Below are 19,680 nucleotides of genomic sequence, written 5' to 3'. Positions count from 1 at the left end.
TTAAAACTTACACCTCAGGAGTTCTTACCTGTCAGGATCCTTCGGGAAAGGGTGGAAGGCCAGGTGCGGGGTGTTACACTGATAGTTGTTGCAGTTAATTGCACTACACTGTTTTCTTTTACTTTTTTTCTCCTCTCTCCTTGGCATGTTGTCTGGGCGCAACAGTCCAAGCTCAACAGTCCAAAATGGCGGCAGCGCCCCTAGTGGCTGTTGGCAAAAATTCAACGGAGTTTCACCTCTTGGTATCCATGCTCTTTGATGGCGATGCTTTAGTCACCCACACAGAGCAGGGAGTGGCCATTCTGGTATGCGAGGGTCAAGATTTTTTTTAAGACCACACCCACCAATCTGTTAAGAGCCAATGTTCTGCATTATAGTTGCAGTTGTCAAGACTGAGGACTTATAGAAGTAATTCCAGAGTAAGCACAATTGCACCAAAAACACTAGGAAGAACAAGACAATCTGAGTGGAGCAGTTGGGAAGAAGAGAGGGGTGACAGATGGGTGAACACACACCAGACTTTTACCCGTAGACCAGTGTCCCAGGTGGGAAGTCAACTTTGAGTTTTTTCAACCATGTAATGTAGTTACTATCGTATGTCACATGACATAGTACTCAGGGGAAATACTCACCAAGTTACCGTAATGGACAGTTTTTTTCAACTCAAACTAAGCCTTTTTCCAAACCTAACCAAGCAGGATAGTTTTGTACTTAAAGTAGTTTTTGTTGCAAAACAGCTTTGTTGCCTAACTCTAAAGCAGTTTTGCTTGTGAAACCTATGTTTCCTGTGAAGAGTTTAGTGTGAAAGACATTGTAGCATGTAACAAGCAGACATTGACAAGCTTTCCAGAACCCGCATGGGACCCGTAGGTGGGTAGAGCTGCAGCATGCATCATAGCCCTTGGCTATCACTCAGCAAAACTCTGGAGTAGTGATACAAAAAGCCTGGTGTGTAAGCTGCATTTCTTTCAAAACCCTGCAACCTACACATCACAATGAATGATGTGTAGGTTGCAGGGTAGTTTTTAGCTGTGGTCTGTGTTACTTTCCTCCATTTAAAAAATACTGAAGCATATCACTGTCACTCCAGACGAAAAACATGGATCAGTATCACATAATAATGTGATAACTTAATCATTATAACAAGATGTTTTCCACATTTTAACTAGATATTTTCACATTATAACAAGAAACCTTTATTGTTATAATATACTTATCTTGTTATAATGTAATGTTGTAATGTTTTAACATAATCACATGTATTGTTTTAATGTGAAGCATTAACGTCAGAAAAGGATGATTTATTGTTATTTATTATAACAAATCGTTTCACATTATAATGTGATCACCTATGTTGTCTTAACGTGAAATGTTTCCCTTTTTAACGTGATAACATTATTTGTATATGATTCTTTTTAAATGAGGAAGCTGCGCAGAGAAGGATAAATTGAGGAATATGATTCAAAGTGGTTCAGTTGCAGTAGTCAAGGGTATTTTTCAGTGCTGGCTCCATTTGGCAGTGATAGAAACACAACACCCAGGTGAACGCACTAATTTTATCCCCTTTACTGGCTAGATGCAATGACGGGCTACCACAAAATACCATACATCTTTGCCCAAGCAGAATGCGAATATTGATTCAAATTTGTCTGCACTGAGTTTGAAAAAGGGACTAAATAAGAGATATATAAAAAGCAGTAACCAATGTAACATTTTCAGTGGCCCCCATGTTGCTTTCTACTCTTTACCAGCCTGTTTTCCAGCCTGTCTGTGATGTTGAATGTGACACAGCAGTAAGAAGAAAAACAAAAGGGCAGAAGGGCATATTTGTGTGCTGCAGAGCTGTGTACATGGCTCTAGTCTACTAGCAATGGGAAAGCAGTCTACAACCTATTTTTAGCAGGTGGTCCCCTGTGTCACTACCTCAACTTGCCTCTTTCAACGCAAAGCAGCAACAGCTCTACTTTGAACTCCCTCCAGATGTCTTACCTTCTCACCCTGTCTCCATAGCCAACCTATGGAGGAAACTCCTTTCAGTGGTTTGTATCCGTGTTCTTATTCTTTTGGTCACTACCCAAAGCTCATGACCGTAGGCGAGGGCTGGAACATAGATGCACTAGTAAATCAAGAGCTTTGCCTTCTGGCTCAGCTCCCTCTTAACCTCAATGGTCTGGTGCAACACCTGCATCTTACACTCACACTCCATTTTACCTTCATTCATGCAAAAGATCTCTGTGGTACTTGAACTCCCTCTGGGGCAGTAACTCTCTCCTAACCCAGAGGGGCCAATCCACCATTTTCCCATAAAGAACCATGGCCTCAGACTTGGTACTGACTCTCATCCAGACCATTTCATGCACATCGCTGCAGTGTGTGCTGGAGGTCACCATTTGATGGAGCCAATAAAACCACATCATCGCAAAAAGCAGAGATGCAAATACAAACAGGACACTCTGCTCCCATGGGCTGCACCTTGAGATTCTGTCCATTAATTTTATAAATAGAATTGGTGACAAGGGAAATCCCTAGTGGAGACCAGCGCCCACTGAAAATGTTTGTCTTTGTGCCAATATAGACAAAGCTCTCTCTTTGGTCATAGAGGGACCAGATGGCTTGTATCAACGACCCTAGTCAGAGACTTTCCTGCAGTACCCCCATAGGACTCCCCATGGGACACAGTCATAAACCTTCTCCATGTCCACAAAACACATGTAGACTGGATGAGCACTCTACCATGAACTTTTCAGCAGCCCTGCAAGATTAAAGAACTGGTCCACTGTCCCACGGCCACGACGAGCTTCACATTGCTCCTCCTAAATCTGAGGTACGACAGTCAGTCGGAGCCTCCTTTCCACTGCCCTGGAATAAACTTTTTTGTGGAGGCCAAGCAACGTGATACCCTGATAATTGGAGCACACCCTTTGGTCTCCGGATTTCCACTCGACAATATCCCCAGTCCAGGTCAGTAATTCTCTTCCTTTGCTGAGCACAGTCTGAGACAAGCCCTGCTTTCTCTTTCTGAGTCATCTAAAGGTTTGCCAGAACTTCTTTGAGGTCCCTCTCTATAGCCTCCCTGAACTCCTCCCATACACGGGCTTTTGCTTGGGTGACCGCCATATTCCTCCCTCTACAGCTTAACTGGTACCCACCAGTGGGTTGCTGCCACAACTTCTAGCAGCTGCCTCCATAATTTTGAATATGGCCTGCTCAGTTTTCACGAAAATGTCTTCCAGAGGTGTGAGTTGAAGACTTCACAGGCAGGAACCTCAGCCAGACATTCTTAGTTCACCCTCACTACATGTTTGGGTTTACAGGTATCTCTGGCAGCCCCTGTTGCCATCAGATCCAACTCACCACCAGGTGGTGATCAGTTGACAGTTGCTTTCCTCTTCAGCTGAGTATTGGAGACATAGACATAGATCTGATGATATGAATGCAAAGTCAAACATTGATCTTTGACTTAGTGCATTCTGGTACTCTGTACACTTACAAGCCACCCTATGCTTTAACATGGTGTTTGCTATGGCCAATTTATTACAAGCAAGTCCAGTAATAAAACACCACTCAGATTCAGATTAGGCAGGCCATTTCTCCCAGATGTTGCACACATGAGTGTTGATGTCCCCCAGCACAACTGTAGAATCCCGAGTCGGTGCCCTTTCCAGGACACCCCCAGAGACTTCAAGAAGGCCGCACACTCTAAACTGCTGTTTTGTGCATTAGACTTCTTTTCAGCAACTTGCAGTCGCATAGAGGCGACTCATTCCCTGGGGAGAACTTCAACACAGTGGCACTCAACCAGAGGCTTGTAAGTATCCCCACACCCGCTCGACACCTTTTACCGTGGGCAACTCTGGAAAAGGCAAGAGCCCACCCCTCTCCAAGATTTGGTTCCAGAGTCCAGTTGTATCTAGCTGATACTGCTCCACCTCCTGCTCTAGCTCCAGTTCCTTGCCCACTAGAGAGGTGACATTACATGTCACTAGAGCCAGTCTGCTATGCCAGGGGTCAGCATGCCTAGATCCCCACCCCAGTCTGCTGCCTAGCTCAAAATGCACCAACCACACCGCCTATCCCCACAAGTGGTGGGCACACCAAATAAGGGTAAATGATTGACAATAATGTTCAATGATTCCTCTGTAATGATTGTAGTATGTATGAATAGTACACAGAGAGCATAAAACTGTACAAGAACTGTTAGATTCCTTTAATGTTTGTGTTTTGTCTAGCTTCTGCTGCCAATGGTTCAGTAAATATGGTGAAGAGTGAGGGATGGGAGACAGACATCTTTGAAAATCAGTAGACACTACAAAATATGGACTTTTGATTGGAAAAATAGGTAAAGGAGTAACAGTCTAAATGAGCTTTAGACAAGTTTAGACAACAGTCCTGAATGGAAAACCATTTGCACTGTGTGCACATTAGGGATATAATTGCAGTTGTTCATTGCATGGCTCATGGTGGCTATCTGAGCCCTATAGAAAAATTCTATTAGATATTGCTAAATTGAATTATCTCCAATTGTAGATTGAGCAATGTAAAATAATAGGCAGAGAGACTAATCAGCCCCATTGGACAAAAAAAATACAAATATTCTCGAATCACTGAATGAGTAAATGAAAAGCTACAGATTAGATTATGCAGGGATAATATGTGTGGTTAATGTCATTAGGGATACACACTGTTACGCCCCACCCTCAGGCGGCCCTATGGGACGAACAAAACTCCAAAACACTGACCCATAATAATCACATGAACACCTTTAAAAACACTCAAATCCATGGGATTTATTAGAATTAAAACAGGCAAACAAGACAACAAAAATCCCTCGGTGAGAGGCAGCAGGACCAGCAGTCCCCACACCAGAGCCTCTCCCCTCTGCTGCTGGCACAAGAGCTCTTAAGCACCTCCTCCATGTCAAGTGTGCTGCACCTCGTTAGGTAATGCAGCACACTTGAGCAGATCTACAAGGGAGGGAAAAAGGGACAGCAGCACAGAACACACACAGCCGTAACACACACACATTTCCCACCTAATGGTATAACACCAGAAATAAAATGATGACAACACTAAGATATTTGGAAAACTGGAAAAATGCAACAGTGCAGCAGTGATGACTTGGGTCTGTCTCATCCTTTCATTAGCAGAGCAATCACACTAACAAAGGGCAAAACTTTTACAATCTCATATTGTGATACTGTTCATTTCATTTCCATTGGGTGTCCACACCTTACAGCCTCACAAAATGGCGTGTCTCTGACAACCAATCACATCTGTTAAAAGAATGCATCACACTGAGCAATGGGGTCAACCACACCTCCTCACAAAGGTAAAAGTTTCTGTCCCTACCTAGCTCAGAGCTGCTCTGAGAACTTTCCTAAATGACTCCCAAGCTCAGACTCCTTACTAAAAAAAATTAGGCTAAGTTAGGAGCTCTCTGAGTCCCTGATGTGCTTTGAGTGATGTGTGCTAAGCCTCTCCCTCAAGACCTCATCACTTCTACTTTGTAGAGCAAAAGCCATCTGAATGCAGGAAATGTATGTCTATTCTCTGAGGCTTTTCAGGAGGCCAAGTCAAAGTGGGTCAAAGCCCAATTCAGATTCCACTTCAGTCATAAACTGTTGTCTCTCCCTTTCATCTGTTTCAGGCGGTCGAGGGGACAGGTTTGGCCTTCATTGTGTACAGTGAGGCCATTAAGAATATGCCACTGTCTCAGCTCTGGTCAGTGCTGTACTTCATTATGCTCCTCCTGTTGGGAATGGGCAGCATGCTGGGCAACGTCACTGCCATCATCACCCCACTACGAGACTTCAAGGTTGTGTCCAAAATAAGCAACGAGTTGTTTAACGGTAAGATCCAGGCTGATGTTGATGAAAATTTTACCATCATCATCCTTGTGGCCATCAGCCTAGTTCCAGTAAGCTATTTCCCATTTTTTCCTCCTGTCCATAATTCCTAATGGTTGGCATGCTCTAAGATGTAATAGAGTAGAAGTATAAAGTATGTAGGGACCACCAGAACCTCACATATGAAATTGTTCATTTGCATGACTTAAACTAGACTGTTATTGTGAAATGAAAAAAGGGAATCTTGCCAGCTTCTACTATCAGAACTCTACTACTTTTTGTAGCTATTGATATGGTCATTTTGGTTGTAGTAATTAGTTTAATTATTAAGCAGAGTTCCAAATTGATAGCCTAGTATATTTTATTTGACAACATTGATTAATTGGCTACTATATCATAATTTTACTTGAGTACAGTACTTGTAGTTAGTTACTTTCCACAACTAGTGTTGTTTACACTGGTTGTGGTCACAAATAAAATCAGAAGTGTCTTGTTGACACACTCTCCAGTAAAGAGAAGCACCATTTCGCCACAGTGGGAGATCTTTTGAAGTTGGTTTTCGGCTGAGCACACACACAGACGCTCATATACATAAAGGTGAAACTGAGGGCAAAATGGACCTGGAGGTCCCACAGGATCTTAGCTCGATCATTCTCAACCACCTTAGGAGGTGTCTTCCATTGTGACCTTGGGACTTCCAGTCCATAGCCAGCCACTTGGTTAAGGCGGTCCAGGTACGTTCATCCTGTCTGCATCTTACACCCTGCTGCCATGTGCTGAACTGTCTAAGGAGCATCTTTGCATAGCCTGCACCTGGGGTCCTGTCTGGAGTGGTAGAGCCCTACTTCTATTGATCTTGTACTAAGTGCCTGTTCTGTGCTGCCATGATTAGTGCTTCCATGCTGTCTTTCAGTCCAGCCTTTTCCAGCTGCTGGTAGGATTTCTTGATTTCGGCCATTTTGTCAACCTGTTAGTGGTACATGCCATGCAGGGGCTTGTCCTTCCATGATGATCCATCCCCTCTTCTGCTTTTTCAGGTTTCTGCTGCCTGAGGTATTCACTTAGCAGCTCATCTTTGGGGGCCATCTTCCTGATGTATTCCTGGATCTTGATTGTTTTGTCCTGAACAGTGGCTCTGACGCTCACGAGTCCTCAGGGTGCTGGACTTGGGATGAAACCATCCATGCATTGTGAAAAGCTCCTTTGTCTTGATATCAGTGGCCTCTATCTCCTCCTTTGGCTTGCTTATTATACCAGCAGGGTATCTAATGACTGGCAGGACGTACGGGTTGATGGCACGGGTTGATGGCTCGGATATTGTTCTTTCCATTCAGCTAACTTTTCAGGACCTGCCTAACTCTGTGTAGGTATTTGGCTGTGGCTGACTTCCTTGCTACCTCCTCGTTGTTCACATTTGCCTGCGGGACCCCAAGGTATCTGTAGCTGTCCCGAACATCTGCAATGCTGCCCTCTGGCAGTTCAACCCCCTTGGTTCTGATCGTCTTCCCTCTCTTGGACACCATCTGACCACACTTATTTAGTCCAAATGACATTGCAATGTCATTGCTGTAGATCCTGGTAAGGTGGATCAGTGAGTCAATGTCTTACTCACTCCTGGCATACAGCTTGATGTCATCCATGTAGAGGAGGTGACTGATGTTTGCTCCACTTTTGAACCCCCTCAGTCACTCTTTGTGATGAATTGGCTGAGGCTGTTCAGGCCTATGCAGGAGTGTAGCAGGGACAGTGCATGACCTTGGTTTATGTCGCACTTGATGGCAACTTATGCAGTTAGCTTTGAGTTGGCTTCCAGAGATGTTTTCCACAGCCCCACTGATTACTTGATGAAGGCATTGAGACAAAGGCTTTCTTGCAGTCAATCTAGGCAGTGCACAGGTTGGTCTGCCTGGTCTTGCAGTCTTGGGTGACTGCTCTATTGACCAGTAGCTGGTGCTTAGCTCCCCTGGTATTACTACCAATTCCTTTCTGGGCCTTGCTCATGAATTGGGCCATGTACCTATTCATTTTAGCTGCTATGGATGATGCCTGACAGGAGCTTCCATGTTGTACAGAGGCAGGTTATTGGCGGGTAGTTTGATGGGACTGCACCCTTCTGGGGATCCTTCATGAGCAAGACTGTCCGTCCCTGGGTCATCCATTATGGATTGGTCCCATCCATCAGCAGCTGGTTCATTTGTGCTGCCAGGCATTCATGGGGTGCAGTTAGTTTCTTAAGCCAGTAGGTATGGATCATGTCAGGGCCCTGTGCTATCCAGCTCTTCATACCTGATACTCTTTCTTGGATGTCTTGTAATGGTAACTGGCTCTTGTTCTGGGAGAACACTATGGTCTGCTCTTAGATCCACTAGTCACTAGTCATGCATCAGTGTTATGTGATGCCTTCTTCTCCCACATGCTCTTCCAGTATTGTTCAGTTTCAGCTTTGGGTGGATCTATTCTCATTTTGTTACCTTGCCACTGAGAGTACACTTTGGATGGTTTGGTGGAGAACATCCTATTTATTCTCCTGACTTCTACTTCTCTTGTGTATCTCTTCAGGCGGGTAGCCAGAGCTGTGAGCCTTTACTTGGCAGTCTCCAGTGTCTCAGGTATAGACAGTTTGTTGTAATTCCTAGGGATCCCTTTCTTCCCCACACCTTTCTGTAGCTCTGAGAGTTGACTGACCTCTGTCTGTGTTGCCTTGATCTTGGCACTCTTTGTGGCTCAAGGTGCTCATCTTGTGGCCAAGCACATAGGATCACTGTTGCTGTGGTGTACAACAGCTGAATTGTCTCAGTAACGGTCCCAGTGGGGATAGTTCATAGAGCTGCATTCACATCATCTAGCAGACTTTCAGAGGGTACTTTGACACTTAGTCTTGGTATATATATATATATATATATATATATATATATATATATATATATATATATATATATATATACATATATATAGATAAGCTAAATATATATATTCAAATAAACACAAGGAGTTTGTGCTCTAGAAAAGGATCAGCACTCAGTGAATAACCTCCTAAGCTATGATAAGCTATTATGGCAAGGCTTAACTATACAGACCAGTGAGCAGTGATAACTAACATGTCTTTGGGGTCATCGGGTGGGAACCTCCTTTCACCGGTGTTTTGTCTAGTTGGTCCCACGACACCTCCAGGAGGCTAGACAGTGATCTCTGGCGTCCCAGAGACACTCCCCTAATGCCAGGTCTCACTGCTCCCCACACCAACCCAATAACCTCCTTTACCTTACTTACACATGGCTTTCTCAGCCCAAACAGCACCGCCACCTTCAACCAAACCCAGGCTCCGTACATGCAAGCTCCAGGTAGAAGCAGTGCTGATACTACCTTTTCTAGCACATTCACCATACTCTATTTTTTATTTTATACATTTACATTATAACTGTGCTACTTTTATCCTCAACAGATGCGCTCGCCTTGCCCTGAGTGCTGCTAATTCTAGCCCTGGTGGATAGGTCCGTGCCCCTATCCTTCACTGAGTCACAGATCCAAGTCATAGTCGTGTCCGTTCCAATGTCTGTTACCGTGTAATCCACCTGTGAGTCATCTTCCACCCCTGCTTTCGCTGACTCTTGGGGTATTTTCCTATAAGCTAAAAAAAAAGTTTTCTATAGGTTGCTCGCTCCTATAAATGTCTGGCCCATTGACCGATTCTGGTATTAAAATCCGGCCCAATTGAATTTGTAATTGAATAGTCCTGCTTTAGCGATTAAAGATCAAGGCCATTGAATATTGATTTCCGGCCTTGCCCCTAATATGCAGAGATTTCTCTGGATTCTCTGAATCTTTTGATGATATTATGAATTGTACATGGTGAAATCTCTAAATGACTTGCTATTGTGCATTGAGAAGTGTTGTTTTCAAACATTTTTACTGTTTGCCCTTGCATTATTTCACAAAGTGACCATTCTTGCTTGTGAAGAACCTAGGATTTCGAGGATGCCCCTTTAGCCCTAGTAATAATACTTTAATTTGTTCCCAGTTAACCTGTTTACCTGTGGAAAGTTCAAACTTGTGTTTTTTGGCTTTTGTTTTAACATTTTGCAGGCATCAAATTTAAAACAAGTGTATATTTAAAAAGCAATTAAAAAAGAAGTTTAGCAGTTTGAACATCAGATATGTATTGAACTAAATATAGGTCAAAAAAGATTTGCAATCATTGCAGTCTGTTTTTATTTATGTTTTACACAGGGTCCTAACTTGTTTGGAATCAGGGTTGTATGTCTAGTATGTGTTGCAATGAAGCCAATGTTAAAACGTACTGATTGGAAATACAAGTGTCAGCTACTGAGTGCTGTGTTTTGCTTGCAGGTTTAGTGTGTTTGTTTTGTCTGCTACTTGGCCTGGGCTTCACCACCACATCTGGAAATTATTGGTTTACCATGTTCAACGACTATGGAGCCAATTTTTCGCTACTGTTTGTTGTCCTCGTTGAGGTCATAACTGTCAGTTACATCTATGGAATTAGAAGGTTTGTGTATTTGTGTATGGAAGCACCCACATTTGTATGCATTCCGCTTTTGTATTGTGTCAACGTGTAGCTATTGTCACGTCTTAACTGCAAATCATCAGCAATGTTCTTTTAAACTATATAGAAAAGCATTTAATTTTAATTCCTCATCGACTCATTTTAGGTTTGAAAAAGACATAGAAGACATGCTTGGTCATCGTCCCAACTGGTACTGGAAGATCATGTGGGCAGTAGTCAGTCCCCTTCTCCTCATCACCCTCTTCATCATCTACATTGTCAATTACATCAAAGGAGGGACACCTACATACCAAGCATGGAACAAAGAGCTGGTGAGCTGTGACTTTTTTCTTTTCCATTGCTGAGGTCTTGTGAATACTGCTTTTCAATCTTCAAGCTGGTGCTAATGTTTGCATGCACAGGGGTTACACTGGGCCAGAGCCTGCCGGAGTTGAGTTTCTCCTCTTGATTGCACTTACACAGCTTCAATATCATATCCAGGGCTGCCAGCTCTCATACTGTTAGAGGCCCTTCTTGCAGGTTCTGTCTCATTTTCTCACACTATTCAAACAAATTCCTTTCCAAAAAAGAGGACGCCACAGAATAGAATAGAATACAATCGGAAGAACTTTATTCATCCCCGAAAGGAAATTCAATTGTCCAGCAGCTTATAAAAAACAACAACCACATTTCGCCTCATCAACAACAACACAGTGATATTACAATAGACATAAAATTAATAAGTTAATATAAGTGCATAAATAGAAATTAGAACTCAAATAAAAATTAAATTAAAATGGTTCATTCCACAGTCCAGTCCAGTTGTGGCTAATGTGACGTGTGTGAGTGTATGTGGGTGCGGTTACATGATGGCTTCTCATTCAGAATGAAATAAATCTGAATGAAATCATTCAGAATTAAAGTTTTTCCAGGTAGTTTACGTGGGAAATATTCATTCTGAATGAGGGTTTACATGGGAGATCAGTTTAATCGCCTTTATTAGGGTCTGCGTAAGGTTTGAGGCAGGGAAGGTTTCTGATTGGATAGGGGGCAGGGCGGATGTTATGTGTACCAGAAGAAAACACTGTAGTCCTCGCCCCGGATAACAAGATGCTTGACGATGCCGTTCTTAGTGCCTTTTTCGGGCTTGTTTTGCTTATATTCTTGAAGCAGCAGTACAACAACAACCTTGTTCTGCTAATGCTTCATCTGTTGAGGAGGAGAAGAGAGGTAGAAGGTCGAAGAAGGGAGATAGAGGACCGTGCTGTGGCGAATGGAAACCGGTGAGTGCAACGAGTCCAACTGCTCTATCTCAGCCCGTTGCTATGCACACTGTATACGTCATCGCGCCAGAAGGGCAAGGAAACGAGCATGCGCAGAAAGAACAGAATGGCTGGAATTGGGTAGGAGGTGTATCCACCTTATTTTCAAACACGGAAGTAAATAGTGATCAACTTCTGTTTTTTTGTGTGTGACTTCCGGTCAGCCACTTTCCCTCATGCTTTCCCTTAACGGAGCTAACAGTGCAAGCTAATTTTTTTCAATTTTCAGTTGTTTATGTTAGGCAATCAGTTAGTTAGTTAGTTAGTTAGTCTGTGTGTTTTATATATATTTAGATAACTGTGCCCACGTTTCCGTTATAACGGAAATTTATTCCCTCTAAACGCGAATAAATCGCACGTCAATCAAAAACTATGAACCAAAAAAGCACAATATATCCCGAGTGAGACAAACTGCTTGATCCCCGTCTCCAGTGTACCAGCAGAGAACCTACAGAACTGAATCAGCGAAAAAACACACTGGGCTACACAGCCTCTCTACCTGAGCAACTGAAGCTGCGGCTCGCACCCTCAGCACACAGACACACAGACGGTGCTTCTGCATGCCAGCCAAACGTGTGCTCAACTGTGAGAAATAAATATGTGAGGTGTACGCTGCTTTTCTATCTTTTTTTCCCCTTTTCTTTCTTTCTTTCTGTCAGCGACATACACTCCTAACACAGGACAGGTTGTTTTTATTGATTGAGTTGATTATTAAGCCATAGTGATGCGCGGATCAGCTCTGATAGCACCCCAATCAGCATGTACGCATCAACCATCCAGCTGTTACAACATGATTGAGCTAGCAAAGCAGTTTTGTGTTGCTGTGTGTGGTATTTATTCAGTTTTGGGAAATCACGATGTCTAGAAAGCATCAGTGGCTGCAGCTGACAGGGACAGCTAACACTAGCAGCAAAGCTAACATCAGGACGTCATCCGTTAAAAGCCTCCCGTGTTGGATACGACATGAAACTACTCCAGTTAGCTCAAATATGTTGTGACTAAGACATCCGCTGGAAAAAATATTTTTTTTCACGGACCGTTTATTAAGTTATTGAGTTACAGACACCACTAACGGCTAACAGGTAACGGTTAGCCCAGCTAATCTACGATAGCCATGTTATTAATTACAAACAAAATGTGCACACAGAAATAGTAAAGTTTGTTCGATCATTGTGTTTATAGACTTTACAAACATCAGATTAGTCTAAACGGTGATATAGTGACGTGAAAAATGTGATATATATGTACATATATATATATACAGTACAGGCCAAAAGTTTGGACACACCTTCTCATTCAATGCGTTTTCTTTATTTTCATGACTATTTACATTGTAGATTCTCACTGAAGGCATCAAAACTATGAATGAACACATGTGGAGTTATGTACTTAACAAAAAAGGTGAAATAACTGAAAACATGTTTTATATTCTAGTTTCTTCAAAATAGCCACCCTTTGCTCTGATTACTGCTTTGCACACTCTTGGCATTCTCTCCATGAGCTTCAAGAGGTAGTCACCTGAAATGGTTTTCCAACAGTCTTGAAGGAGTTCCCAGAGGTGTTTAGCACTTGTTGGCCCCTTTGCCTTCACTCTGCGGTCCAGCTCACCCCAAACCATCTCGACTGGGTTCAGGTCCGGTGACTGTGGAGGCCAGGTCATCTGCCGCAGCACTCCATCACTCTCCTTCTTGGTCAAATAGCCCTTACACAGCCTGGAGGTGTGTTTGGGGTCATTGTCCTGTTGAAAAATAAATGATCGTCCAACTAAACGCAAACCGGATGGGATGGCATGTCGCTGCAGGATGCTGTGGTAGCCATGCTGGTTCAGTGTGCCTTCAATTTTGAATAAATCCCCAACAGTGTCACCAGCAAAACACCCCCACACCATCACACCTCCTCCTCCATGCTTCACAGTGGGAACCAGGCATGTGGAATCCATCCGTTCACCTTTTCTGCGTCTCACAAAGACACGGCGGTTGGAACCAAAGATCTCAAATTTGGACTCATCAGACCAAAGCACAGATTTCCACTGGTCTAATGTCCATTCCTTGTGTTTCTTGGCCTAAACAAATCTCTTCTGCTTGTTGTCTCTCCTTAGCAGTGGTTTCCTAGCAGCTATTTGACCATGAAGGCCTGATTCGCGCAGTCTCCTCTTAACAGTTGTTCTAGAGATGGGTCTGCTGCTAGAACTCTGTGTGGCATTCATCTGGTCTCTGATCTGAGCTGCTGTTAACTTGCCATTTCTGAGGCTGGTGACTCGGATGAACTTATCCTCAGAAGCAGAGGTGACTCTTGGTCTTCCTTTCCTGGGTCGGTCCTCATGTGTGCCAGTTTCGTTGTAGCGCTTGATGGTTTTTGTGACTCCACTTGGGGACACATTTAAAGTTTTGCAATTTTCCGGACTGACTGACCTTCATTTCTTAAAGTAATGATGGCCACTCTTTTTCTTTAGTTAGCTGATTGGTTCTTGCCATAATATGAATTTTAACAGTTGTCCAATAGGGCTGTCGGCTGTGTATTAACCTGACTTCTGCACAACACAACTGATGGTCCCAACCCCATTGATAAAGCAAGAAATTCCACTAATTAACCCTGATAAGGCACACCTGTGAAGTGGAAACCATTTCAGGTGACTACCTCTTGAAGCTCATGGAGAGAATGCCAAGAGTGTGCAAAGCAGTAATTCAGAGCAAAGGGTGGCTATTTTGAAGAAAGTAGAATATAAAACATGTTTTCAGTTATTTCACCTTTTTTTGTTAAGTACATAACTCCACATGTGTTCATTCATAGTTTTGATGCCTTCAGTGAGAATCTACAATGTAAATAGTCATGAAAATAAAGAAAACGCATTAAATGAGAAGGTGTGTCCAAACTTTTGGCCTGTACTGTATATATATATAGAGAGAGAGAGAGAGAGAGAGATAGCTAAACTCAACAAGGTAAACAACAAGGCGATTCCCATTTACACAGTAGTCAAGAGTGCTGGACCGGAAGTGTCGCACAAAAAAACGGAAGCTGGCTGCCTTCTGTTTTGCCTCCGTGTATCCGTGAAAAATAAGGTGGTACCATTCAGGTTCTGAAAAGGAATATTCCATCCCTGTGCACCCAATTAGATTTTCTTTCAGGTTGGCTGTTTTCATTCGGGTTGAGGTGATTACAAGGAGCATTTCTTTTCGGGTAGGGCTTCCAACCCGAATGCAAACAGAATACATGGCTCCATGTAAACGCACGTTGTGTGACTGGATACAAGAGGTGTCCCCAGTTATTGCCGTGGGGACGAAGGATCTCCTGAAACTATGGGGAAACATGTTTCTTGTTATTTTAGGTAGTTATTATCACGCTAATGTATGTTCAAGTGTTCATTTCCCCCGATAAGCTGGTTTTAATTCGTTATTTGATTCTATAAACACAGTCTGACCATCTCGAGCTTTTATTTTGGTACATCCGGTGACCGGCAATGTGAATTTGCATATTAGCTAAATATTTAGTTTCACCCAGAACATTCAGATTTAACATTTAACATTTAGATTTAGATTTAGCATTTAGATTTAACATTTAGATTTAGATTTAATATTTAGATTTAACATTTAACATTTAGATTTAGATTTAGCATTTAGATTTAACATTTAGATTTAGATTTAATATTTAGATTTAACATTTAGATTTAGATTTATATTTAGCATTTAGATTTAACATTATATTTATATTTAATATTTAGATTTAGATTTAGATTTAGCATTTAGATTTAACATTTAGATTTAGATTTAATATTTAGATTTAACATTTAACATTTAGGTGCCACATTTAATATTTAGATTTAACTATTTAATATATTTCTAAGTTAACAAATATTGCTGTAAATGTGGTAAAAGGTGACGTTAAAAAATTCTTTTTTAAACATTGTTTGAAGCTAAATGTGGCAAAATGTTGATGTTATTTTCAGCGTGAGACACTTTACAAACGGCACCCCTCAGTATCCGCAGAAAGAACAGGCGGCTCTGCCCCCTCCTGTATAGGGTGTCGGTATTAGAGGACCAGTCCAACTTATCATCCAAGAGGACTCTCAGATATTTGTAGGTATGCACCACCTCAGTGTCCTCCCCCTGTATGGAGACTGGTTGATGGTGTGACCTCTTTCTTCTGAAATCCACCACCATCTCCTTGGTTTTGGCTGTGTTCAGGTGGAGAAACCACTTACTGCACCACTCCCTGAATGGCATCCACAAGGTCTCTGTACTCCCATTCCTGACTGCTCCTGATACAAGCCACAATACCTGTATCGTCAAAGTATTTTTGTATGTGGCAGGGCTCTGAGATGTACTTGTTGTACGCTGTGTAGAGTCTGAACAGGAACGGTGCTAAAGCAACTGTGGAGCACCAGTGCTGCTCCTGACCATTCCAGAGACACAGCTTCCAAGCCTGACATACTGAGGCCACTCTGTCAGGTAGTCTGTCATCCAGGAAGTCAGGAAGCAATCTATTCCCATCCCCTCCAACCAGTCTCTCAGTATGGGGGGCTGGATGGTATCGAAAGCACATGAAAAGTCAAGGAAAAGGATCCTCACACTTCAAGGTGACAGTGGAGCAGGAGCAGCAGCAGCAGGTGACACTGTAGAAGGGTGGATGGATGCAGGGGTAGGCTGACTACTGCCCCCTCCAGCAAACATCTTAAAGAACAGGTTGGCGTTGTTGGCCAACAAAGCCAGTCAGATGGGAGAAGAGAGAAGTGCTGTTAAAATCCCCCAATATTGCCATGAATGCACTAGGGGTGCTGGGTCTGAATTCTAGCAACAGTTTCATGGATGACGTCACATGCCACTGCTATTGCTGCCTGCGGTGAAATGTAAACAATAATGGCAACAATGTTTGAAAACTCCCGTGGTACATAATACGGTCTAAGACCAACTGCCAACAGTTCAATCCTGAAAGTCCTTCACCATGACATGTCATGTCATTGTTCACAAGCAGGATGAGTCTCCTACCTCTGTTTTTGCCGCTCGCCTTTGCGTCCCTGTCTGCTCGCACAGTAAAGTAGCCAGGTAGGTTCACACAGGAGTCAGGCAAGGTGTCATTTAGCCACATCTCTGTGAAGCACATCAGACTACACTCCCTGTATAGTTGTCGGCTCCTCACCAATGCCAGCAGCTCATCACACTTGTTGAAGAGTGAGTTGACATTCCCCATAAGGACCGACAGCAGGAAAGGCTTGTATCCCCACCTCCTAGCCTTTAGCTTAGCTCCTGCTCTGTTCTTGTTCTTGTTCTTCTCTGTTCTTGTTCTTGTCAGAGCCAGAAGATTATCCCTCATGTACACAACTTAACTCATCACGTTAGAAAGATTAACAGTTATTGAAAAAGATAAAAAACACACTCAAATATGACTCAAAAACAGGAGCTACTCAGACTTGCTGCTACTCTGACCGGTGCACCACAGAGCCCCCTGTTGAAGAGAGAAGATATATAAATATAACTATATATATATATATATAGATAGATAGATAGATAGATAGATAGATGTATATGATATAATACTCTTACTTCCTGCTTCTGAAGAGTGCAGACGCTTTCCTGCTTGCACCAGCCTGCTTCCTTCTTTACTCTGCTTTTTAATCGTTTTACTCCTTCTACAAATCCTGGAAAATCTCTATATCCATCATTTCATGAATTATTTTAAGTAAACCAAGACTCTGAAGAACATTTTTATATTTTTAACCGATCTGACGAGCCAGCAGCATGTCCGGGGGAAGAAACCAAACAAATTCCTTCTGTGAACGCTGTCGGAGATATCAACAAGAAATTAATGAGCTACAAGCACGGATTTTTGCTTTAGAATCTGAAAAAGGACTTCACAAGACGCTCCCAGTGACATCCGGTGGTAAGAAGACCACAGTTACTTTCAGTAAAAAGGGTGAAAAACCTGCTACTTTCATTTTAAACCTGAGTGATACTGTGTCTTTTCCAAAACTCTGTAAAGACCAAAATGCCTCATCCTGGAGAGAACTTGGTGCTAAGCCAAAGCAGCACAAAGTGATGAGAGACAATGTTAATACCTGTGTAACATCACCCAAAATACAGCTTACAAACAGATTTTTGCCACTGTCAGAGACTGAATTTAATGTTTCTAACGAACAAAGAGAAAATGGATTATCTTCACGAAACTGGAGCCATAAAGTCGGCAAAAGACAGCAGGCAAACAGACAATCTGGACCAAACGTCAAGGTCAGAGATACGCTGCTGATAGGAGACGGTGCTATCAGTGGCATAAACCACGGAAGAATTTAAACATGCTGCTGTCCCAGTGCCACTGTCTCTGAGATAACAACACTCCTCCCAAAAGTTTTGTCTACACACCGAGGAGTCAAACAGCTGATCGTGCACGTGGGTGCAGTGGACATCAGAAAGCAACAGACTGAAGTCTTGAAAAGGGATTTCACTAAGTTCTTCGAGGAGCTTGATAAAGTTGAGGTCAAGGCATTCATTAGTGGACCTCTTCCAAACATAGACAGGAAGATAAACAAGTTCAGCCGGCTGCTTCAGCTGAACACATGGCTGTCCAAAGAGTGTGCACAGAGGATTGCACTACATTGAGAACTTTTATCTGTTCTGGAAACGAGAGGACCTGTTCAAGGGAAAGGGCCCACACCTGTGCAGAGGTGGGAGGAGAGTGCTGACGGAACACCTCCTCCACGCTCTGAGGCATCAGAATGGGCCGGGGCAGGGTCCTGAGCGACCAGTGAGAGAAAAGAGGAACGAGAGAAGCATCTCTGTCGCAGAAGCCAGAGACCGAGCCAGTGTTTCAGCACCAGCTGCACCACAACAGCCTCCACCGCCCCCAGCGAAGGATTCAGCTCCAGCACCACAACAGCCTCCACTGCCCCCAGTGAAGGATTCAGGCCCGCCATCGGTTCCACCTCCCCCCGGGCCCTCATCACAGGCCTCGGACTCGTCTGTGACGGCCCCAGCAGAAGTTTCAGACCCAGCAGCACCCCCATCACCTCCTCTACCCACAGACCAGCCCTGGGCCCCCCCTGCCACATCTACCCCCTCTAGAGACTTGTCCCTCTCCTTTTCATCCCCACCTTCCCCCATGGGCCTTCCCAACCATCTTGAAAGCCTGATCAAATCAGGGATTAAGATGGTTCCCCTCACCCCTAATATAGCAAGGTCAAGACTTCTATCACCAACTATGCTGAACTCTTCCCCGTATAAAACTGTGCCCTTCAAGTCACACAGGAGCTTCAACTCTCCTGCTTCACAAACTAAAGCTCCCCCAGCTTGTCCCCCTCGGTTTTCATCTGGTCCATCACCCAAACTTCCCCCCCCACTTTGATGGGGTGTTTTCATCATTTGAGTATGTATCCTTTAAAATGGAGCTAAAACAATCTCCGTCCATACTCTATGTAGTCATATACAAGCCTCCCCAGCACCGTCAAAGTTTTATCGATGATTTTACCAGGATGCTTTCAATTGTATGCACAGACTTTGATGGTTTGGTCATTACAGGTGATTTTAATGTACATGTGGATAATGTCTGTGACAAAAATGCTAAAGAGCTCAGTGCTGTCCTTGAAACCTTTGGCCTGACTCAGCATGTGTGTGAGCCCACACACAGCAGAGCACAGCACACTCTGGACCTGCTCATTACAAAGGGGGTTAATATTTCAAACGTCAATGTGGTTGATGTTGCTCTGTCTGATCATTTCTGTGTCTTCTTTGACCTGTCTGTTTCTCCCAAACCACCGGCTGGTCCTGCAGTTGTTCGGAGGAGACACATAAATAACAGCACAGGTGCTCTGTTCATGGAAATGATAAACTTTGAAAATGCCTCATGCTCTAATGTTGATGATTTGTTGAACTCTGTTATTTTGAGTGTTTTGAATGTTGTGGACACCATTGCCCCTGTGAAGGTTAAAATGGTTAAAAATAAGCAGAAGGCGCTATGGAGGAATGACGACTCGGTCAGGGCACAGAAAAGGGAGTGCCGGAGGGCCGAGCGGAAATGGCGCAAG

General features: G+C 43.3%; 1 protein-coding gene across 2 annotated transcripts in view; it reads left to right on the top strand.

Annotated features, from left to right (window-relative positions):
- Positions 1-19,680, top strand: part of LOC125892851 (sodium- and chloride-dependent transporter XTRP3-like) — a 116,668-nt gene that overhangs the window by 60,889 nt on the left and 36,099 nt on the right. For both annotated transcript variants that reach the window (XR_007449792.1, XM_049583159.1), the window contains exons 8-10: positions 5,648-5,849; positions 10,194-10,353; positions 10,517-10,682. Coding sequence is in view for 1 of the 2 variants with exons in the window: in XM_049583159.1 (XP_049439116.1) it covers positions 5,648-5,849; positions 10,194-10,353; positions 10,517-10,682 (528 nt within the window). In the remaining variant the exon portion in view is untranslated. The remainder of the gene's footprint in view (positions 1-5,647; positions 5,850-10,193; positions 10,354-10,516; positions 10,683-19,680) is intronic.

The sequence above is a fragment of the Epinephelus fuscoguttatus genome, linkage group LG8 (assembly GCF_011397635.1).
Source record: "Epinephelus fuscoguttatus linkage group LG8, E.fuscoguttatus.final_Chr_v1".
NCBI lineage: Eukaryota > Metazoa > Chordata > Actinopteri > Perciformes > Serranidae > Epinephelus > Epinephelus fuscoguttatus.
Note: the sequence above shows the minus strand (reverse complement) of the source record. Positions and strands in the feature narration are given on the sequence as shown.